Genomic DNA, 24,103 nt, shown 5'->3' with positions numbered 1-24,103 from the left:
ATAAGTTTTAGGCAGAAAACACGGACAAACACAATAACGGAACGATGGATGGATGGATGGATTAACGCCTCAGTCTTAACTTTTTATCAACTAATTAATGCAATCGTATTGTATCGTTCAAACTTACGGTAAATTGTTACGTGCAGAAAACGAACAAAAGGGTGAACTCAGCAGTTTCCGTTTAAAACAAAATTATTACGAAAATAAAACTAATTGCTAAGTCAGGGATAGAGTACAAGCTTTAAAAGTGTACAGACTACTTATCTCAGCTGGGACGGCAAAGCTCCAGTCTCAGAGTTGTAACAGTCAGTCGGATGAATGAACAGTCCTTTGGCTTGCAAGGCTTGAAGCTGCACAAAGTCCACAGTATAAATCCAGCGTTGACAGTGAAGGTCTTGAAAAGTCTTGAGAATGACTACTGCTGGAGTTTAGTAACACACAAGAGACACGATCCCAAAAGTCTGACTGCGAGCCTGCTGTCCCAGTATTTATACTTGTGTGCTTACATAAGCATATAAGAACAATCTAGAACTTTTATTGACATGCTAATTACTGTTCTAAAATTATCTCTCTTACACAACTAATTAAATTTCCAGAACATTCCAAACATGACTAATTGAATTCAAGGTTGTGAGGTCATTAAGGGCAGTGACCTTGAGAATGTTCTAGACTAATTGAATTCAGGTCATGATGAGTGTGGGGGAAATGACCTACATAACACACACCCCCTCTTCAAAAAAAAGAAAATTTTTCAAAGAAAAATCTTTCTTTTGCATATGTAATCTTGAAAAAGATTTAAGTACTCAATTTTTTTTTCTATTTTTTTTTATGAAATCACAAACATTAATACAAATGACAATTATTGTAAATTACATACTTTTAAGATTCTTTAGCGACCCTCCTCAAAACCAGCAAGGTATCACCCGTTATTTCTGTAAAAGTAGACCTCGTATCAGAGATGATGCAAAAATTGGTCAGATAAAGCATACGGGCCAGAAAGCCACTCTCTTTATAGTGCATTAAAATGACATCTTCGGGATTAAAGATGCCCCATTTTTGGTGTGCTGAGCACACTTGCTGATTAACTTTCATAAAATGTACAGCGGCTTCCAAATTTTGGAGTTCAAATTTAATAAGTCTCTCTGGTTGTGCCGTAAGGACGTTACCTTTAAGTATTGATGAGTTTTATTATGTTAACCACGGTTTCTGAAATATCAACCACGGATTGTCAATTCAGCTTCCCATTTATCGTTGTTGAGGTGACGTGTCATAAAGGATGCAGAGGGCGAATTTCAGGTGTTTCTAACAAACACGGTACATGATATGGTTACACATACAGACAGTGTCTACGGGCCAAATGGACTGGGCAATTTGACAGGGTTTTGATAAGTGAGAAGAATAAACTATCTGAGGACCAGTGCAACATTTAAAAAGTTTTCAGTAAATTCACTGTCGGGAAACTATGAGCATGTCTAGGTGTAAATTAGAAACATGACATGGCATTCACAATTGTCTCCAATGAGTTTGCCCGGGCAGCGATGGAAACGTTACATAGTGCTGCAATGACGCACAGAAAATACAAACAGGGGTATGCCAGAAGGCACATTCCAGTAGTTTTCCCCTTTGAATTCTTGCTAGCTTGTCATTTCACGTTTTGTCAAGCCATTTGTGGCTACTTTTTATCTATTGAAGCCTGCTAGGAATCCATTTTTCATATTTCAGCCCGTCGATCCTCCGAATTTTAAATGATTCATCCCTAACAGCCAAGAGTTTTATTGCTGATGCTTCGCCACAGCGATCCTCGAAGGGTTGTGACTTTACATTGCCATCGTTATGTAACATCAGTCAGTGCGCTCAGTATATCCGGGTTCCACATCCGTGTTGTTTCCTTCTCAATAGCACAGCGAGACAATTAAACAACAAGACTTAGAGTTTCGAACAAACAAGTGACTTTCAAGTCGATGACTATACGTATTCATCATCCTGGTCCGTGTTAGAATATGCAGGGAAGGTGGGGTGAACAACCTGAAGTTAAAAGATGTTGCTTTGCATTACTTTATGATTCGGCATTTTCTCAGTACAAATAGTTATAATTTTATTGCCAGCGACCAAGAGAGATTTCTGTTCCAAAACCCGCCGATGGACTTCATCGATAGCAAGTCAATGCTTCATGCCAGTGATATATATTTGAATTTTTGCTGTGGCCCATATCCAACTTTTCCTTTCACGATCATTCCTACAGTTTCCGACAGAAAATTGCCACTTCTGTTCAAAATTGTTAAGGTTGCTTGTGACAACCAAAATGCAGGATTTTAAAACACATATTATTGAGTTACAGTGTAATTTGGGTCTGCACGTCTTATTACGAAGATGACGCATGCGCACCGTCCGCTTTTCCTGAACTGGTACACTTCTTCCAATGATAAGCACAAAGTGTTGAAAAATATCTCAAGAGAGTTTACAGAGCAGAGAGATTCAGTTGCCAAATACCGAAATGGATAGAATTTCAACATTTCCTGAGCTTTTCACAGGTAATTTGGCAATCTAGAATGTCAAATCAAAATAGTTCAAGCCCCACTACTGCTAGACTGAAAGATCCGTCGCTCGATTGGGGGGGGGGGGGGGGGCTAGAGAGCGCTCTTGAGCGACGGACCTTTCAGTCTTCACTATACCGCATGTCCCATATACAAACATTGATTTCTCTTTTACATCCATGATACAAGGTCCTAGTCGACCGATATTATCACATGTGCACGTGGTACAGATTGTTATCAGCTTAAGACAGCAGTGATATTCCTTTCATTCAGATTGAGTTAGGAAAAATTGAAACGCTCTAGGGAAACGATGTATCAATTTCTTTTCCTTTCATTTATTCACCCTGTCCCCCCTCTTTTGACTGTGGTTTAATTTACTTTATTCCTTGACTGACAAATGACAGGGATACAGTATGCATGTACTTGGCAATAACAGAAAGAAGAAATTCACACTTTAAGTCTCAAATTGTAAACAGCTTCTGTAATCGGAATGTCCGTCGTCATCAATAAAATAGACAGGTCATTTATTTGATGAAAAAAGTGGAACAGACAGCTGTATGATCCCACCAAGGTTTGAGGTATGGGTACCTCATGCATTCTCATGTCCTTTATTAGTATTCAAAAACTTTGCCAACACGGTAGAATTCCAGCAAGTTATTTAGGCAATCTGATGTGTTTGGTGGAGGCGATGCAAGTAGTCATTGTGCGTGTGGTTTTGGGGTGTGTGTGTGTATTGGGGGGGATGTACAGTGAGAGTGTGTGTGTTCATTCATTCAGTGGTGTCTTATTGGAAGATTGATACAAAGCTGCAAATTGACTTTTGAATGTATTTTAATGTATAATTGGCCACACAAGCTCACAGACACAGACAGACATACAGACATACACGCACATATATATACACACACACACACACACACACACACACACACACACACACACACACACACATATATATATATATATATATATATATATATATATATATGTGTGTGTGTGTGTGTGTGTCTGTGTGTGTGTCTGTGTGTCTGTGTGTGTGTGTATGCGTTTGTGTGTGTGTGTGTGTGTGTGTGTGTGTGTGTGTGTGTGTGTGTGTGGTGTGTGTGTGTGTGTGTCTGTGCCTGTGTCTGTGTGTGTGCTCCTCCAGGGAACGAGGATGCTGTTTTGACATATTTTCTCTTTATGGAAAACTTCGTCTTGTACGACAGATAAACAGGGATAACATTAAAAAAGGTTTGGGAAACCGGATGACTTGCCTCATCTGTCAGAAAAACTGTACATAATTCACATAATTGTATAAAAAGAATATTACCTGTAGAGTACCCTTTGACCAATTTTTCAGTTCGTCTTGTTTTTGTTTCTTGTGCTACTCCTCAAAGCATTCTAGAATAAAAAATATTCTGTTCGGAAAAATACTCTGTATATGTGTAAAGACCGTAATTATTGTTGTTGATGACAAATTAATTCTAGTCATGATTTGAATTCTATTTTGAACAACATATACCTGTTCTAGACTTTTCACCACGCTTCAGGGAGTACAATAAGAAACTGCAGTAGATACACCACACAAAACCACAACAAAATTAACCCAAAGTTACAGCTCCTTTTGGAGTCACACTCTGGTCATGTAAATTGCCAATCCTCACCCATAAATCTGAGTTATTACTGAAAGGCCAGAGTGTGTATGCTGTTCCATTTGTGTTCTATTAAAAGTGGCCCGTTGTGTCTTCCACTGTTGCAGTGCCAATGTATGGAAAGGGGTCTCAATTGCTTTAAGTACGGTTGCAACAGCTGCCTATATTAGTTTTGCAACTTTCAGCTTTAACGTATTGGTTTCATGTCCCTGCTATGAAATGCTGCAAAGGTTGTAGATGAGATGTTTCATAAATTCTAAGTATTGTAAATCAGTACAAGCGGCTCACTGTAATCTTTGTACCGCTCTATAAAAACAAAAGTACCGTTTCTGTTGACACAGAGACCAAAGAGGCTTGAGTGGTGTGAGAAAGTACCATGTATGTTTGTGTATGCATTCTCAACAATAAATACACAATACCGAATGTGTTTTCCGCTACAGTTTGTTTTTTGAGACTTTTACTGTTTCTCTACCGTCTATGAGACAAACAAACAAATATTTCATATCAATCTGAGACAGTTTCGTTTTGAAATCCCTTATTGAACATGGTAGCTAGATACCGTAAGGACAAATTCAGATTTTTATTTTTTCTCGATTATAGAAGTCCCAAACCCCAATAAAAATATATTTTTTCTGAAAGCCCCGATAATGGGAAATCCGACTGTGCACATCAGTACACAGTCATTATGTGCATAATAGTCACGTGACAAACGTTTTGCCGAACTTTCCAAGAATCGGTTTTTCCTCCCTTTAGGAACACGCTGCACTATTTCCGGTTGAAATTTATGCATTGACAAGCCTTAGTAATACCTTTCAAATCCGTGTCTGCGATTTTTCTGCGAGTCTTCATTCAAATTATATGGCGCGACAATAACAATTCCTTGAGAAACACAATTTTTCAACCGGAAATCGTGCAGCGTGTTCGCTGAAGGGAGGAAAAACAGACTTTTGGAAGGTTCAGCAAAAACGCTTGTCACGTGACTATTATGCACATAATGACTGTGTACTGTGCACGGTCGGACTTCCCAATATCAGGGCTTTTAGAAAATGTATACTTTATTGGGGTTTGGGATTTCTATATGAAAAAAAATAAAAATCTGAAAGTGTCTATAAGGTATCTAGCTACCTGAATATTTTCAAGTTCGACGGCATCATTTATTGTCAAAAGGAACCCATTTTACACTGTGGTTACAAAATCAGTAATCATAGAGACACCGGCTTTTGGATGGCTAGTAGAGCGAGATTTGGCAAACGATTGTAAGTATGAAACTTTCTAATCCCAGTGTCACTTCTCCCGGCCCCTTTCCAGAGATGCTTACGAATACAGTCTGTATTATAAGTTTTGATGATTATTTCTCACAAATGTTGTTTTAATGTCGACTACGGTTACTTTTTCTACGCTCTAGAGCGTTATGAGATCCGTAGTATTAAACTTGTCATCTCAGTCTGTACATGTGAAAACTGCATTGTTACTGTTGACGAGAGAATTCTGGTCCGGACAAGAAATTAAGCGATAACAATAACAATGCATTCTACATGTATAGAGTTACTTTACTTCATAAAGAAGCTCTATATGTTTTCAACATGTTATTGGGAATAGATCAAGAGATTACGGTTGACATAATATATAATTAGTGATTCTCAGTAGTAAACGATATCGTCAAACTCTTCTCCAACGTTGGAGTAGTTCAACGTGGGGCACAGAGGCACTAGAAACTTGGTTAGAGAGCTTTCATCTACTATAGGAAACTCGGACAGGATCACATTCAGAAAACCTGCCGGGGAGTTAAATTCGCAAATATATATTTTTAAAGCGAACACAAATGCTCAATATCCAAGTTCACCTGTTAAAGAGGGACAGGGACACGCATTATAAAATAAGAGCTGCCAATAAGATATAAACATTTAATACGACTTGGAACTTTATTTTCAAAAATGTTACTTGAAGTTGTTAGTATTCCTTTTCTTAAAAACTGCATGCATTAAAGGAATACTTCTATATAATAAAGGTAAGTGGAAATTGCATTAAAGTTTTAAAGTGTTCTGATAAAGGTCATACAAGTGAGATATTATTGATATGGACTCTGACCCGCCAGTGAAAGGTCACTGTTTTTTGTGCATGATAATTTGGGAGGTTGCTAATTTTATTGCAAACACTTTTGAATGGTCGCTATTTTTCGTGCAACGTTATTTTGAAAAAAAACCCACCATCCTCGTAATTTCTTTCCAGTCCCTATATAAAGTCTGTCACAATCTACATAGTATAATTTAAATGTTGCAGCTATGTTGATGAGGTGCGTCTAGATATCGTGCACGCAATACATTGTTTGTTAATAAGAAACTCGCACAGGCGCAGTTCCGACGACTGTTTCCCTTTATGATTGGCAATAACTTTCAAAGTAAATTAGGGTCTAACCTGATGTTCACAATGCAGCGAATATCAGCTTTTACTTTTTCCCCGCGCACCTAAATTATCTCCCAACATAGTAAATAATAATTAAATATCTCATAGTAGAGAGCTAGGCAACATGTCGCATTTTTTGTGTTTGTTTAAAGGCGGGGATTCCTGCAATCGCGCACTCTGGATATAATACTGCTATACAGAAAGTAGCTTTACATATTTTGCAATCGAATATTAGAAATATCCTCCATACCAGGGATTTTTGTTCTAATCCCTAAAGGGAATATTATTGACTTCCAATACCAACATAAACTGTATATGAATATATAAACAACTGAATTGCACTACAGACTCGTGTTGACTTTATAGAATATCAGCTTTTGACAAGAAGGATTATTTAACGCACCAAAGATATAGAAAATTATTATCCAAATTGCAGCTCCTGTCCCTTTCTTTTATTAGCAACGAAAATAAATATAATTGTTCAGGTTGTGTTGGGTAAGGTGAATACATGGACAGTTCAGTGATTTTTGATATAATGCGTTTAAAGAACATGCTTTTTTCACACACTGGCAGAAGAACAAATGATTTATACAAAACAAAAAAAAATCTGATAAAAATTTGATAGACAGGTTTCAGTGAGCTGATATTAGTAGAATTGGACACTGTTAGATACTTTTGAAAAGTGCGCAACCAATAAATTTGCACACAACCCGAGTATTGCCTGGTAATTGCCTAATATAATGCAAATATGAAAATCTTATACCGAGGCATGAGGCATAACGAAGTTGCCTTTGTGCAAAGCGCCCCCAACGGAAATTACCAGCGTAAAGTTGGCGTCATCCTCATCCTCATCCTCAGCCTCAGGTGACCTTTCTAGCTGACGCTGAAAACGACGCTGCTCAGCGTCAGCTTCAGCGTCGTATCCGAAGATTGCCGAAGTGACGCTACCCGATGACGGATAATGATAAAATTCGCCCATAACTTAAGAAAATAACAACTCTATTCTTTCTCAACTTTCTTTTGAATCGTAAAACTGGTTCGCAGGTAATTTTTAATCGTTAAAATATCTCATACAGGCTAGTTTTTTGGAAATGTACGTAATTTTCAGTCCATGGCTCCGTGGATGTGTTTGTTGGTATCCTCTCAACTCTTGCGTTAAGATTTTCCAAAAATTGGTGCAAAAAGGTACACATGGTCCGAAATTTGTAAAAATCGCCACTATGAGAGGCGATATGAAAGCCCTAATTATTCAGAGGATATATAAAATAATTAACTTGCAGAACTATGACTTGAGGCCTGAAAAGTCAACGCCACCTTTGAACTTTAAATTGAAATTAAGGCTAAGAATGTTGCATTGTAACTACATCGTGAGAAGCAGAGAGTTTACTAAATATTATGAAATACAAACCCAACTGTGTTCTGATTAACATTTACAGTGATATGAAACTTGGAGCACATTTTTAAAGTCGTTTTTACACTTACTATTCCATCAGACGCATTCGGGAATAATCGGATCTGACGCCGGTGAAGCTGACGCTGTAGCGTCATCCTCATCCTCATTTTCGCGTGACCCCTGAGGCTGAGGATGAGGATGAGTATGACGCCAACTTTACGCTCGTACGGAAATTTCAAAGTTCAGTTGGTTGAGGGGCATAGTTGAGAGGTCAAAAGTTCATATAATGTAACCAAAGTTTTGTGAATTCGTACTCGACACAGCTGTAGCCGCGGTTTTTGTGGAGTGACTGTGGTTTGACGCAATCTCAGATTTGAATTTTACGTCCGTCTGAAATGTTTGTGTAGCAACAATTGTACTTCAAAGATGAAATCGGCAGAAATAATCAACAAGGACTGTCTTTCGGATTCGGATCCCTGTGAGAGAACAAACTGCAATGGCGGCTGTGGCTCTGGAAGTGCATTCAACAACAACTGTGGCGTTCCACGAGCCTGTCAAGGTATGATACATACCCGTATATAGTGCACAGTCGCTTGTGGTCAGGTACACCGTGGACGGCCCCTGTGACCCAGGAAAATGTATTTTTTTCAGGGTCAAAAGAGTTTGTTCGCTGTGTACCTCAGCCACACACAGGCACTAGTACTACTAGACACTAGACACGTCGCTTCGCGATCGGTACTGACACTGATTCATAGGAAACAGAAAGAGCTCGAGCCTTTCTCTCTGTGTTTACTGTAAATCAGTACCGATCGCGAAGCGACGTGTCTAGTGCTTGTGCCTCAGAACACTACAAGTACCAGATGTGAACTGAATGTGCTCACGTGGTTTACAACAGGTTCATTGCATCATGGAGGTAGTAGAGAAGGAGTCACAACTAGGCGGAGATCAAAGGGACCATGTTTTTGCCGCTGTTTGCCTTACTAACTACTCCATTAGCACCAACGGGACTTGCGAACGCGTTTTCTCGGATTTAGGAAACAAGATTAAGTTCGTTCGGGGTCGTTCGGGTGTTTCGGCCGTCCCTCGGCAGTTGACAGATCTTCAAACATGGCGTCACGTGTCCAAGCGTCGCGTCGGGAAGTTCGAGTCGTTCCACTGATTTTGATGTACACGATGTTAAAGAGGTCGAGGAACAGATAATTGAAGAAAGGAGCTTTTGCATCTGCAAAGGCACGGAGACTGAGTTGATGATAGCTTGCGATCACAAAAAAAAAATGCCATACATCGTAGAGCAGCATTGTTAACACGCCAACTTTTTCCAAATCCAGTTCTTGGTTCTTGCCGTGTTTTATCATGTTGTACTTGCATTATGATAGGGTTAAATAGGAAAGCATAGCTTTGAACTGCTACGTCCATGACTTTAATATGAATGGTCGCGATATAAAAACAACACGTACGATGCATTGAAACAAAGCGTCGCAACGTCGCCTATGGCGTCGCGTCATAAACACCCGGGAAACGCTACAAGTTTAACCCACGCTCACGGCAGTGCTGCAGTCCGCTGCACCATACTCAGTACATGATTGAAAAGTTCGTGATCAGAACTTCATTCTAACAAGGAAAGGTTCCTGCGATCGAATGTAAAGTATATAAAAAACGACGTTAAAATTACCAAGATTTTGAGAATGAAAAACTTAAATTCCTTGTAACTTCACTTTTCGTGGACGGAGCGTGTCGGTTCTTACACTATCATGACGCACTTGACCCAAGCTACGCAAATACAGTCTTTGCGCATGTGTTATGACACTGTGGAGAAACTGAGTCGCATTAGCAAACCCAGGTTAATTTCACTCGGTTCGGTTGCGAAGGTACCGTCGGCAACGCAGATGGCGGGAAAGGGGTGTTAAACAATGGACATAAAGGATTAAACCAATGGTGCACAATAGTAATAAACGTAATTATCTCAGTTGTGACTCCTTCTCTACTACCTCCATGGTTGCATGTAGTAGTATGCTTCACAGATCAGATCATTGTATGTAGCAGGTTTCATTTACTTTCGCATAGCTCTGCGTGGCAGGGCTGTATGTTACCGACGTTATGCGGAGGCCGTATACGCCGGTAAGACACAGCCCTGCCATGCAGAGCTATTTCGCACAGTACTGTGGGAATCACTCATTACAAAACTTCATTCAATATGCAAATGAACTGTTTATCAGCTAAAAGCTTTATGGGACAATTAGATATCTATCAGATAAACATCTGCAGCTCGTTTTATCAAATTTAATGCTGTACTTTCGGAGTAATATCACTAAATACAAAGTTCATTAAATATATAAATAAACCCTTAATTAACTTGACACTGCTCAGTCTTCACTTGACAATAGGGCCGTTCACAGTTTACGTCACTGTTCTCTCATTAATATGCAAAAATAAATATCTGTCCGCATTTTTAGATTACGTTTTGAAAATTACGCATGCAAGAATGACGAAAATACATCCTTTTTGGCGACTGCTAGTGTAACATTGAATACTAAAACACATATTAACGACTAAGAGTACAAGCTGCAAAAATAGCCACACATGCAACATTGATAAAATTTGTCGGCATTTCAAGCTGCGTGTCCGATGTCGCGCGCGTTCAGCTATATTTAGTAACAAACCTGTAACCGTGAACAGCGCTATTAGACATAATTTATAAGATCAATAACTGTAGCAGGAAACACCAAATTAGGTGTCATAATTTCAGAGTTATCACTAATTACAAATTTCATTAAATATCAAATGAATCATTAGTTAACTTAACACTACCAAATGCTTCTCAACACAGTCAGATATCTGTCGGATCAGTATCTGCAGCAGATTTCATCAAATTTCGTGCAGTTATTTCGGAGTTACATGACTAATTACAAAACTTGACGCTGCCCAATACTTCTCAGTACAATTAGATATCTATCAGATCAGTATTTGTAGCAGGTATCAAGGAGGTGGTGTAATTACCTTATATTGATGCCCCTAGTCAATGTCATGGACAAGTGCAGAATTTATGAATGTCCCACCCATTGGGGCGGGGAAATGTGGGGGATTTACTTGTTTTAGTTGAGGGTTTTCCAGATTGTCTTGCCCCAGGGAGTGAGGCATTTGACAATTTTCGTGACAAATTTTCAAATCGCCCACTATGCACCAAGGTGGGGGGTATCTTGGTTGACATTGCCTGCAGCATAACCCTGCCACTCCCTGACTGTTTGTATCGATTCCCCAACCAAAAGACAATGGAGAGACCTAGACTAGGCTGTGTGTGTCCGACTTTAGGACTCAATCTAACCACATGAGGCCATACTGTAGCTTGAGGTTTTGCCAGGGTATTTTGGGTGGACGGTACTAACTACATTACTGCAGCTACATGTAGTGAGGCCACAGCCCTGGCACACAGAGGCTACAGAGCTACATTGACACAGACATGATGCATGAGTAAAGAATAGTGGACATACCACTTGTTTGCAACCTTAAAGGGATTTTCTCAGGGACGCTAAAGTGATCGGTTTAGTGGACTTCATAAGTTACCAACAATTTTTCAAACAAAATTATTTTGTATCCACTAATTTCCAGTCTTGCCCTTACATGATACAGTGAAAGCAATAAGATGTCACTTTTATCAATTGAATCATCCAATAATTCACAGAACTATGTTAAAAAAGTTTTAATGTCTACAGGATGTGATGAAAGAGGTTTGCCCAAAGTATGTTGATATTGTGAACATGACTTCACTGAAGATTCCAGCAGTCTTTTTGAAACTGTTGTGCTGGAGCACATTGTTATGGTGCTTATATTTTCAGTGAATGTGACTTTATCTGACTATTTTCCTCGTTTCAGTTTGGGAATATCATAGATTGGCTGTTAATGTATGGCTTCTTAACCGTAACATTAAAACATTCTGTATTTCTTTCAGAGTGTTGTGCAACTTTCCAATCTCTCAAACATTTCAACAAAATGCATGAGCTAGTGAAACCATTAGAGACACTGACTGAAAACATGTGTCAACGATATCAAGACAATACATTATCAATGAAAGGTAAGGTTATGTTATATGCAGGGCAGATGTCAACTTTTTTTTGGTATAGTATGTATATGTGTTTGTTTGTTTTGTGTGTGTGGGTGTCAGTGTGCGTGTGTGTGCGGATCTGACACTAATGTGCCACATAGCAAACATGTCTTCATCATTTTGTTGTTCAACGCAATTTTATAATATGGCTGCTGTTTTCTCATGCTCTGATCTGCTGCATGTAAATAACTCACTAGCTTTTATTCAAACTTGACTGTGAGTGTCACAATGTTTTGCGGTAAGTGTCAATAAGTCTGGTGTCAAATGAATTGCTTAAGAAAGGATTCACTAAATCCTAAGAAAGTACAGCTGAACTGGTCTCATACCTAAATTTCACGCGTATATGGAAATACAGGTATTTCTGTGTGCATTGGCATACATACTAGCTTCATGAACTGTCTCAAGGTTTAATTTTTTTGCTTTGGATAAGGCTGATATTGACCAGCTCCTTCCAGGAATAGGCTGACTTTGCACTCTTTTAAGTTGATGTTGTGTACTTAGAACTGTTGAAGGCAAAATGTGCCTAGAAGTGCATGTGTTTGCCAGAATTGATTCATGTATATTTCATAAATGTTTAGAAATAGCTTTGGGTGGTCAGTCAACCAGGTGTGCAATGTCAAACTGATTGTCAGACATGTTCATGTCTTTTGCACAGTTTTACTTTATATCGATCTCTGTGACCACCGATGGTTTTAATAGCCATGCTTTCATGTATGTTTGTATTGGACTGTAGAGTTGCATATTGCTTTCACGACTTTGACTTTGTTACATGTTTACCTGTACTTTGTTCATAGTCTGTGCCTTGCTGTGCTGTACTGCCTTTGGTGTGTTCAGTAACTATATGTGACCTTTCACCTATAATTTTGGATTAAAGATGGCATAATGGCTAAGCAGCTGTGCTCTTAAATCCAATAGAAAATCCATGAAAATGTCCCAGTTTGACCAATATTACATGAAGTCATTAGTAGTAACATCAAAAGCCCACATCTCTCTCTGTCCGTAGAGCACATTATGGAGCCTTTTTGTTACTACCTTACTCTACTGAACTGTTTTATATTAATCTTTCTACCAACAGATGCATCAATAATTGTACAGAGCATTATGCAACATTGCTTTATAACATTGGAATATGGCGTGTCCAACCGAGACAACAGCAACGAAGACCTGAATCCATTGTATGAGGGCAATCATGTTGAACACCGAACTACATTACACAAAGATTCCTTCCATTTGATGGAGTGCCATTCTCATAATGGGGACAGCTATGAAGGTGAAATCAGCACTGAGTGTTGTGGAAATCATGTGAAGAAGAGCAATGATGGAGCACATAGCTTGAATCACTCAGGGGCACAAGTAATGGAATACGGAGAAAGTGTGGAGACCTACAGACACAACATGTATCTCAAGGGCCTTACAGTGATTAATTCTGATCTCACGCCATTCCAACACAGTGAGTGCGGTGAAGCATTTATTCAGAATGGCAATCTTGAGGCCCATGTGATGACCAACTCAAATATCAGCCCACATGAGAGCAAAGAGTGTGGTAAAACATTTAAAAGAAAGCAGGGACTTATTGGGCATATGTTGATCCATTCTAGTATCAGACAACATGAATGTAAAGAGCGTGGTCAAACATTCACAAGGAAGGGCAAACTTGAAAGTCACATGCTGATCCATTCAGATATCAGACCCCATAAATGCAGGGAGTGCGGTAAAACATTTAAAAGGAAGGCCCATGTACTCAACCATATGTTGATCCATTCTGGTGTCAGACCACATGAATGTAAAGAGTGTGGTAAAACATTCACAGAGAAGGGCAGTCTTAAAAGGCATATGTTGATCCATTCTAATGTCAGACCACATGAATGTAAAGAGTGTGGTAAAACATTCACAGAGAAGGGCAATCTCGTAAGTCACATGCTGATCCATTCAGAGATCAGACCCCATAAATGCAGGGAGTGTGGTAAAACATTTAAAAGGAAGGCCCATGTACTCAACCATATGTTGATCCATTCTGGTGTCAGACCACATGAATGTAAAGAGTGTGGTAAAACATTCACAGAGAAGGGCAATCTTAGAAAGCACATGCTGACTCATTCAGAGATCAGACCCCATGAATATAGAGAGTATGGTCAAACATTCACAGAGAAGGAAAGTCTTAAAAGGCATATGTTGATCCATTCTGGTGTCAAACCACATGGATGTAAAGAGTGTGGTAAAACATTCACAAGGAAGGGCAATCTTGAAAGTCACATGATGGTCCATTCAGATATCAGACCCCATAAATGGCAGAGAGTGCGGTAAAACATTTAAAAGGAAGTCCAATGTACTCAACCATATGTTGATCCATTCTGGTGTCAGACCACATGAATGTAAGAGTGTGGTAAAACATTCACAGAGAAGGGCAGTCTTAAAAGGCATATGTTGATCCATTCTAATGTCAGACCACATGAATGTAAAGAGTGTGGTAGAACATTCACAGAGAGGGCAATCTTAGAAAGCACATGCTGACTCATTCAGAGATCAGACCCCATGAATATAGAGAGTATGGTCAAACATTCACAGAGAAGGAAAGTCTTAAAAGGCATATGTTGATCCATTCTGGTGTCAAACCACATGAATGTAAAGAGTGTTGTCAAACATTCACAGAGAAGGGCAATCTTGAAAGTCACATGATGATCCATTCAGATATCAGACCCCATAAATGCAGGGAGTGCGGTAAAACATTTAAAAGGAAGTCCCATGTACTCAACCATATGTTGATCCATTCTGGTGTCAGACAACATGAATGTAAAGAGTGTGGTAAGAAATTCACAGAGAAGGGCAGTCTTAAAAGGCATATGTTGATCCATTCTAATGTCAGACCACATGAATTTAAAGAGTGTGGTAAAACATTCACAGAGAAGGGCAATCTTAAAAAGCACATGCTGACTCATTCAGAGATCAGACCCCATGAATATAGAGAGTATGGTCAAACATTCACAGAGAAGGAAAGTCTTAAAAGGCATATGTTGATGCATTCTGGTGTCAAACCACATGGATGTAAAGAGTGTGGTCAAACATTCACAGAGAAAGGGCAATCTTGAAAGTCACATGCTGATCCATTCAGATATCAGACCCCATAAATGCAATGAGTGTGGTAAAACATTTAAAAGGAAGTCCCATGTACTCAACCATATGTTGATCCATTCTGGTGTCAGACCACATGAATGTAAAGAGTATGGTAAGAAATTCACAGAGAAGGGCAGTCTTAGCAGGCATATGTTGATCCATTCTAATGTTATACCACATGAATGTAAAGAGTGTGGTAAAACATTCAAACGGAAGCACAATCTTAGAGGGCATATGTTGATCCATTTTAGTGTCAGACAGCATGAATGTACAGTGTGTGGTAAACATTCACAGAGAAGGGCAGTCTTGAAAGGCCAATGTTAATCCGTTCTGGTGTCAGACAGCATGAATGTAACGAGTGTGGTAAAACATTCACAGAGAGGGCAATCTTAAAAAGCATATGTTGATCCATTCTGGTGTCAAACCACATGAATGTAAAGAGTGTGGTCAAACATTCACAGAGAAGGGCAATCTCGTAAGTCACATGCTGATCCATTCAGAGTTCAGATCCCATAAATGCAGAGAGTGTGGTAAAACATTTAAAAGGAAGGCCCATGTATTCAACCATATGTTGATCCATTCTGGTGTCAGAACCACATGAATGTAAAGAGTATGGTAAGAAATTCAAAGAGAAGGGCAGTCTTAGCAGGCATATGTTGATCCATTCTAATGTTAGACCACATGAATGTAAAGAGTGTGGTAAAACATTCAAACGGAAGCACAATCTTAGAGGGCATATGTTGATCCATTTCAGTGTCAGACAGCATGATTGTACAGTGTGTGGTAAAACATTCACAGAGAAGGGCAGTCTTGAAAGGCCAATGTAATCCGTTCTGGTGTCAGACAGCATGAATTTAACGAGTGTAGTCAAACATTCAGAAAGGAGGGCAATCTTAAAAGGCACATGCTGACTGACATTCAAAGATCAGAACTAGTGAGGTAAAACATTCATAAGGAAGGACATAGGTACATTGTTGATCCATTCTGGTGTAAGACCTCATGAATGTACAGAGTCTGGTAAAACATTCACACGGAAGCGCACTGTCTTAGATGGCACATGGTAATCCATTCTGGTGTCAGACAGCATTCATGTATAGAGTGTAGTCAAACATTCACAGAGAAGGGCAATCTTGAAATTAACATGCTGATCCATTCAGAGATCAGATCCCATAAATGCAGAGAGTGCGGTAAAATATTTAAAAGGAAGTCCCATGTACTCAACCATATGTTGATCCATTCTGGTGTCAGACCACATGAATGTAAAGAGTGTGGTCAAACGTACACATTCAGGTTTGTTTTTGAAAGGCATTTGTTAACCCTCACAAAGATCACATGAACGCAAAGGCTCGCTTATTTTACTGGATAACACAAAGAGCATGGTGAAACTTTATCTAAAAATTGATTCTATCAGACATATATTGATCAAATCTCATGTCAGATCATACCATTGCAAGAAGTGTCATACACCATTCAAACAAGATGGTGATCTTAGGAGACATACGTGACCATTCAAGTATAAGACCTCATGAATGCAAATAATGATGTAGGACATGCATGCAAAAGTTTCACTCGTAAAATATCAATGTATGAAAGCAGGTTAAAAAATCCAGTAGAGAACAATCTAAGGGCTCGAGGGTGCTTTCTGTGTTCCCCCTAATTAGAGGAGGGGAGTGGAGGGAGCGTCCTTGAGTGACAGATCTTTCAGTCTAATATCATGTCTGACCTTACGAATGCAGAGGGTGGGACTGAGGAGAGATATTAAGATACACATTTTCATCTTGTTAAATATAAGGCTCTGCTTAAAGAGTATAGGGAAATAATCCTGATAATACAACCATCTTGATATACCTAGATGTATGCAATTGAATATGTGACCTTGTGAAACGAAATAGAACATATGAATTAAGTATTCAATGTCTAGATTCCCAATATGTTCTTGACTGTATCTTCAGAATATTGTTATCTTATAAGGGATGTGTCATCATGGTGTTACACTCATAAAAGTAATGTTCGAGTTTATTTTTATTTACAAATACTGTCACAAGTTTTTTTTAGAGAATATGGCTAACAATAGCTAGCTTCATCTCTGTGAAATAACACCAAAGCTTTAAAATGAATTGGCTCCGCTGTATTCTTAAACAACACTGCCATGAAGAATATTTTTCGTATACTGGTGTCATTATTACTGATACATGAAGTCATCGCTTGATGACAGTCCCCACTGGATTATGGTGTTTGAATAACTGTGTTTGAATTACATATTGCTTGGTAGCTTTATTACAGGGGAGCTGTTAAATGTTGGGAAATATACGATCCAATATGGCCGCCCGGTGGCCATATTAGATATTATTATGAAATAAATCAATGTGCACATATATGCAATAGTACTTTATCTTTGTACCAACATTGAACGAAATGGGTTAAGGGATAGTATTTGGTTCAAAAACATGAAAAATTTGCAAATAATGGCCACGCCCGGCGGCCATATTGGATTTTCTTATCACGAAATAAATTGACTTTCATATGTATGTCACAGAACTTTATCCTAGCACACATTTAAAAAATTCGGCGCAGGGGTGACAGAGAAATGGCTACTGACGGAGGATGCACAGATGGACGGACAGACGGTTAGTCCCCGCCGGACACCGTCCGTGGGGACTAAAAGTCACAGTAGCCCTTACGAGGGCGCTGTTAGAATAAATTGTTTGAAAAATATTTTGCCAAGTGTTTCTATGTGACAAGTCAGTCATTGTATGGTTGATGTGTTAACACTGAGAGGGGTAATTTTGCTGACTGTAACCAGGCCATGAACATGATATATTCAAATCATTAACTTATACTTTCAGATTATTTTTCGAGCGTTATGTGAAATGGAGGTCAAAGATCATCTTTGTCTCATGACATTTTAATGAGAAGCTTTGCTCCCATACTGATCCCTATCCAACAAAAATCAGACTTCTGTTTGTGTGGCTTATACGTATTCTGAAGTTGTATTTGGATTTCTCGGCATTAATACCAAAGCTGCAAAGCTTTCCAACTACCTGAGGCAAATGCCGTAGATGTCGACAGCTGGATGTCAACTTGGTGATGCTGCACATTTCTTTCCCAGTTCGCATTTGTTATGTCATTTACAGAAAAAAATCTCAACAAAAAGAACACGAATATTGGCAGTGAACGGTGCACATGCACACTTGGGGGGGGGGGGGGGGGGGGGGGGGGGGGGGGGGGGGCGTAGAGAGCAGTGAGCGACGGATCTTTCAGTCTACACTATATCGCATGTCCCATATACAAGCATACCGTATTATCACATGTGCATGTGGAGATTGCTATCAGCTTAAGACAGCAGTAATATTCCTTTCATTCAGATTAATTTAGGAAAAATTGAAACGCTCCAGGGATAACGATGTATCAATTTCTTTTCCTTTCATTTATTCACCCTGTCCCCCCTCTTTTGACTGTTGTTTAATTTACTTTATTCCTTGACTGACAAATGACAGGGATACAGTGTGTATGTACTTGGCAATAACAGAAAGAAGAAATTCATACTTTTTTCTCAAATTGTAAACAGCTTCTGTAATCAGAACGTTCGTCGTCATCAATAAAATAGACAGGTCATTTATTTGATGAAAAAAGTTGAACAGACAGCTGTATGATCCCACCAAGGTTTGAGGTATGGGTACCTCATGCATGCTCATGTCGTTTATTAGTATTCAAAAACTGCCAACAGGGTAGAATTCCAGCAAGTTATTTAGGCAATCAGATGTGTTTGATGGAGGCGATGCAAGTAGTCATTGTGTGTGTGGTTGTGGGGGGTGTGTGTGTGAGGGGGGGTTACAGTGAGTGTGTGTGTGTGTTTGTTCATTCATTCAGTCACGTGGTGTCTTATTGGAAGATTGATACAAAGCTGCAAACTGACTTTTGAATGTATTTTAATGTATAATTGGCCACACAAGCTCACAGACACAGACAGGCATACAGACAGACACGCACATACACGCATATATACAATATATATATATATATATATATATATATATATATATATATATATATATATATATCTGTGTGTCTGTGTGTGTATCCATGTCTGTGCTTGTGTCTGTGTGTGTTCCAGGGAACGAGGATGCTGTCTGACATACAATTTTCTCTTCATAGAAAACTTCGACTTGTACAACAGATAAACAGGGATAACATAAAAAAGGTTTGGGAAACCGGATGACTTGCCTCATCTGTCAGGAAAATGCACATAATTAACATAATTGTGTAAAAGGAATATTACCTGTAGAGTACCTTTTGACAAATTTTTCAGTTCGTCTTGTTCTTTCTTTCTTGGTCTGCTCCCAAAAGCATGCTAGAATAAAAAAATATTCTGTTTGGCAAAATACTCTGTATATGTGTAAAGACCGTAATTATTGTTGTTGATGAAAAATTCGTTCTAGTCATGATTTGAATTCAATTTTGAACAATAATAATGCTAACTGTACACATATGGCTGTTATAGACTTGAAATTTTATGAAAGTTTATAATCCCCATATGTCACTTCTCCCGCCCCTTTCCAGAGGTGCTCATGAATACAGCCTGTAAGTTTTGATGATTATTTTTCACAAATGTTGTTTTGATGCTACAGTTACTTTTTTCTACCCTCTAGAGCGTGATGAGATCCGTAGTATTAAACTTGTCATTTCAGCCTGTACATGTGAAGATGTATTAGTAATGTTGACGAGTGAATTCTGGTCCGGAGCAGAATTCAAATGTAAACAATAACCGTGCATTCTACATGTATAGAGTTACTTTGCAAAGAAGCTATATATGCTTGCGACATGTTTTGGGGAATAGATCAAATGACCATACGGTTGACATGTAGTAAATAATTCTGGGTAGAAAACGATGTTGTCAAACTCTTCTCCCACATAGCAGTGGTTCAACGTGGGGCACACAAGCACTAGAAACTTAGTTAGAGAGTTTTCATCTACTGTAGGGCGGGCCGGAATTCGGACAGGGTCACATTCAGAAAACCTGCCGGGGAGTTAAATTCGCAAATATATTTTTAAAGCGAACACAAATGCTCGATATCCAAGTTCACCTGTTAAAGAGAGACAGGGGCACGTATTATGAAATAAGAGCTGCCAATAAAATATAAACATTTAATACGGCTTAGAATTTTATTTTCAAAAATGTTACTTGAAGTTGTAGGTACTCTTTTTCTTCAAGACTACTTCTATATGATAAGATATAAGACTACTTCTATATGATAAAGTTAAGTGGAAATTGCATTAAAGTTTTAAAGTATTCTGATAAAGGTCACACAAGTGAGATATTATTGATATGGACTGTAACCCGCCTGTGAAAGGTCACTGTTTTTTGTGCATGACAATTTGGGAGGTTGCTAATTTTATTGAAAACACTTTCTGGTCGCTATTTTTCGTACAACGTTATTTTGAAAAAAACACCATGCCCCGTAATTTCTATCAAGTCCCTAAATAAAGTCTGTCATAATCTACAACGTATAATTTAAATGTTGCAGCTATGATGATGAGGTGCATCTAGATATTGTGCACGAAATACATTGTTTGTTAACAAGAAACTTTCACAGACGCAGTTCCGACGATTGTTTCCCTTTAAGATTGGCAATAACTTTTCAAGTCAATTAGGGTCTAACCTGGTGTTCACAAGGCAGCGAATATCAGCCTTTACTTTTTCCCCGCACCTAAATTATCTTCCAACATAGTAAATAATAATTTAATATCTCATAGTAGAGAGCTAGGCAACATGTCGCATTTTTTTGTGTTTGTTTAAGGCGGGATTCCTGCAATCGTGCACTCTGGATATAATACTGCTATACAGAAAGTAGCTTTACATATTTATTGACAATTGAATAATAAGAAATATCCTCCATACCAGGGATTTTTTGTTCTAATCCCTAAAGGGAATCATTGACTTCCAATACCAACATAAACTGTATATGAATACATAAACAACTGAATTGCAGTACAGACTCGTGTTGACTTTAGGCCTATAGAATATCAGCTTTTGACAAGAAGGTATATTTAACGCACCAAAGATATAGAAAATTATTATCAAAATTGCAGCTACTGTGCCTTTCTTTTGTTACTACACCATAGTAAAAAGAATTCAGGTTGACCTATTTACGCCCGGATCTTTTTTTCACCCCGTTCTCCAAGCACAGATCATAAAGAGACCCTGTTTTGTGGCCACACGTTTTCTTCTCATTCAGGAACATGGCGGTACAGAAATATGTTGATAAAAATTCATAATTTTGATAAAAAATGCGATTTTTCAAAATCTCTCGCAAAATCCCGTGTACTCTCGCTTACCCTAACAATTGACGGTGCCCCCGCGCGAGAAATTATAATAAAGGCAAATATAAACAAACACAATCGCATTTAATGAGGTACATTTTGCTAAGTTTCTTGCGGATTATTCTGACATTCACCTGGTTTAATTTGTTTGCTTAAATTATCTCCGTATTTGCGATTAATAATTATAATATCCCGTCTTCGGTGGGGGGCTCGCGACCGACTTTTTGTTTGTAAGTGCGCCCGACCGCTATACGTGACCCCCGTCGCTTACCCTATGTTCTAACGGAACAAATTCAGAACAAACGAAAACCGCTAATTTCAAGTATCTTTACGCGTATAATGTCCTGAAACATGTTAATTTACTCCAGCCATACCTTTGTTTACTCGTCCCGTCTTTAAAATTGTGAATGGGTGTGATTTAATGTGAATTAGCGACATCAAACGAACACTCAGGACAAGCCGGAGTCGCACCCCCGACCATGTTTTGCCTGTGCTGACAAACATGAACCTGTGACCGAAACGGGATACACTCGTAAAAGAGGCATAGATTAGATCAATAGATAGGAATATGATAGGAGCCATGAGCTATTAAAGATTATAACCTTCAAACAACATGAACTATTCAAAACTTCCAATTTTTAAAAGATATTTCGATTTCGCGCGCGTCGCCCAGTCGCTCGCCCAGCAGACGTACAATGAGGTCAACGAACTCCTATGTATATGTTACAAGCCTATGGCGCGCCGTATCTCCTGGCCTGGGAAAACGTAATATGTGCATATCGCGCAAAGTCAGGAGTTTGTGAAAGGATGTTTGGAAATTAATGTCAGAAAGATAAAGTTTTACAATGAGTAGGGATGTAGTGTATTTCTTTTCAAGTATTGCTGTCAAATTGCCGTGATTAAACACATCCAGTCCGGCCGGGGCTGACACCGGGATGGAGTGGCGGCGGAGGTCGATCGATCATCACACGAAAGGACGTGAAAATGTTCTGATGTGACGTAGTCCGTCCCTTGGTTTATTCTCAGTGCATGGAGCCTAAGCTTATTATTTACGCGATTGGAAATGTGTGATTTACAAAATGTCCGCAAAAAAAGTAATGCGAGATATTTAATGGTAAGGAAATTTTACATGGTATGATCTATGAACGCCAACGCCGCGGTCTCTGGGTAAATATTGTCGAGGCCGGGTGATCGTACTCAAACATCCCCGGGTCCACGTCCGGGCTCTCGCTTTGTTCAAAGTTGCGACTTGGCATCAATGAATGACTTTCCTTCAGGATGTCTATAAAATAAATCCAAACTATCATTGGATGATATTTTAAAAATAAAGCCCTCCCATATCCCTCGGGTTGATTGTCTTCTCTAAAACTTGGGCAATGATTGGTCCTTTCCGAATATTGTTTCAATTTTATACCACGTGGGGGGGGGGGGTTTCATCAAGAACAAGGTCTGTGTGTGGTTCACAAATTGTAACTTTCGTCTCACAAGATTGTCAATCAACAGTGTGGCGTCCCATAACGTTTCGTCGCCGCACTCCAGGGTGAAAAAGAATCACTTTGCGAGCAGTAACACCGCACATCGAGTCAGAAAATCCTATCGAAAGTACTGAATCTTTTTTTTTTACTCAACAATCCGAATTTATTCTATTTCTGTAAATTAGAGACAAAATACACAGCAATCATGGGCCTTAATGGCGTACATCATGTAGCCTAATCATGTCATGGTCTCCAAGCAAATTCTGTAAAACGGTTTTAATATCGTTTTATATCATATGCAAATTTGTTGTCAACTTACTTTATATTTCAGGCGGGATAACCATTTAGTGAGATATGTTGCTGATAAAAATGACTCGCGAACTGACTTTACAATTTAAAAACTGAAAACTGTGAAAGTATGTGCATTTTTTTGATATCTATGTTGTCGACGAATTTCATCATGTCAAGTCACTTCAGCAATTTTGGTTCTGACGCTTTGCTAGACCAATCATTTTGGTAGCGCACAAAGCTTACACAACATATTGAATTGGGAACTATTTCATTCAGGAGCATTCTGCGAAGCATCTTGTTACCAACGAAAATAAATATAATTGTTCAGGTTGTGTTGGATAAGGTGAATACATGGACAGTTCAGTGATTTTTGAGTGAAATGCGTTTAAAGAACATGCTTTTTTCACACACTAGCAGAAGAACCTGCAATCTGTCTTAATCGTAATCAGCAAAACAACAGAGAAACAAAACAATACCATGGTGGAGACAACAGAAAAACAATACCATGGTGAAGACAACAGAGAAAACAATAACATGGTGGAGACAACAGAGTATCTTGAAAAGAGGAATGATAATCATGCTTTCTAAACTATCGGTGTCTGATGAAAAATGTAAATAATGATGGATTGTAAGTGATTTACACAAAACAAAAAACAAATTGATGAAAATATGATAGGCAGGTTTCAGTGAGCTGTTATAAGTAGAATTGGACACTGTTAGATACTTTTGAAAATTGCGCAACCAATAAATTTGCACACAACCCGAGTATTGCCTGGTAATTGCCTAATATAATGCAAACATGAAAATCTTATGCCGAGGCATAAGGGATGGACCATTAGATC

The 24,103-nt window shown here is 38.8% G+C and overlaps 2 protein-coding genes across 2 annotated transcripts; both read left to right on the top strand.

Annotated features, from left to right (window-relative positions):
• Positions 1 to 8,252: 8,252 nt before the first annotated feature.
• LOC139145436 (zinc finger protein 154-like) lies at positions 8,253 to 17,889 on the top strand. The gene is made up of 3 exons (XM_070716620.1): positions 8,253 to 8,523; positions 11,911 to 12,033; positions 13,139 to 17,889. The coding sequence occupies exons 1-3, from the start codon at positions 8,391 to 8,393 to the stop codon at positions 14,365 to 14,367; spliced, it is 1,485 nt and encodes a 494-aa protein (XP_070572721.1). The 5' UTR covers positions 8,253 to 8,390; the 3' UTR covers positions 14,368 to 17,889.
• LOC139146196 (zinc finger protein 776-like) lies at positions 15,100 to 16,001 on the top strand. The gene is made up of 2 exons (XM_070717604.1): positions 15,100 to 15,286; positions 15,766 to 16,001. The coding sequence occupies exons 1-2, from the start codon at positions 15,100 to 15,102 to the stop codon at positions 15,999 to 16,001; spliced, it is 423 nt and encodes a 140-aa protein (XP_070573705.1).
• Positions 17,890 to 24,103: the final 6,214 nt, after the last annotated feature.

The sequence above is a fragment of the Ptychodera flava genome, chromosome 12, assembly GCF_041260155.1.
Source record: "Ptychodera flava strain L36383 chromosome 12, AS_Pfla_20210202, whole genome shotgun sequence".
In the NCBI taxonomy this organism is placed as follows: Eukaryota; Metazoa; Hemichordata; class Enteropneusta; family Ptychoderidae; genus Ptychodera; species Ptychodera flava.
Note: the sequence above shows the minus strand (reverse complement) of the source record. Positions and strands in the feature narration are given on the sequence as shown.

Excerpts from the sequence above, each read along its gene's own strand:
- LOC139145436 (XM_070716620.1), top strand. The coding sequence starts at position 8,391 with ATGAAATCGGCAGAAATAATCAACAAGGACTGTCTTTCGGATTCGGAT. Across the intron at positions 8,524-11,910 it reads CGTTCCACGAGCCTGTCAAG|AGTGTTGTGCAACTTTCCAA; the intron begins GTATGATACATA and ends TATTTCTTTCAG. Across the intron at positions 12,034-13,138 it reads CAATACATTATCAATGAAAG|ATGCATCAATAATTGTACAG; the intron begins GTAAGGTTATGT and ends TTCTACCAACAG.
- LOC139146196 (XM_070717604.1), top strand. The coding sequence starts at position 15,100 with ATGGATGTAAAGAGTGTGGTCAAACATTCACAGAGAAAGGGCAATCTT. Across the intron at positions 15,287-15,765 it reads ACATGAATGTAAAGAGTATG|AACCACATGAATGTAAAGAG; the intron begins GTAAGAAATTCA and ends TTCTGGTGTCAG.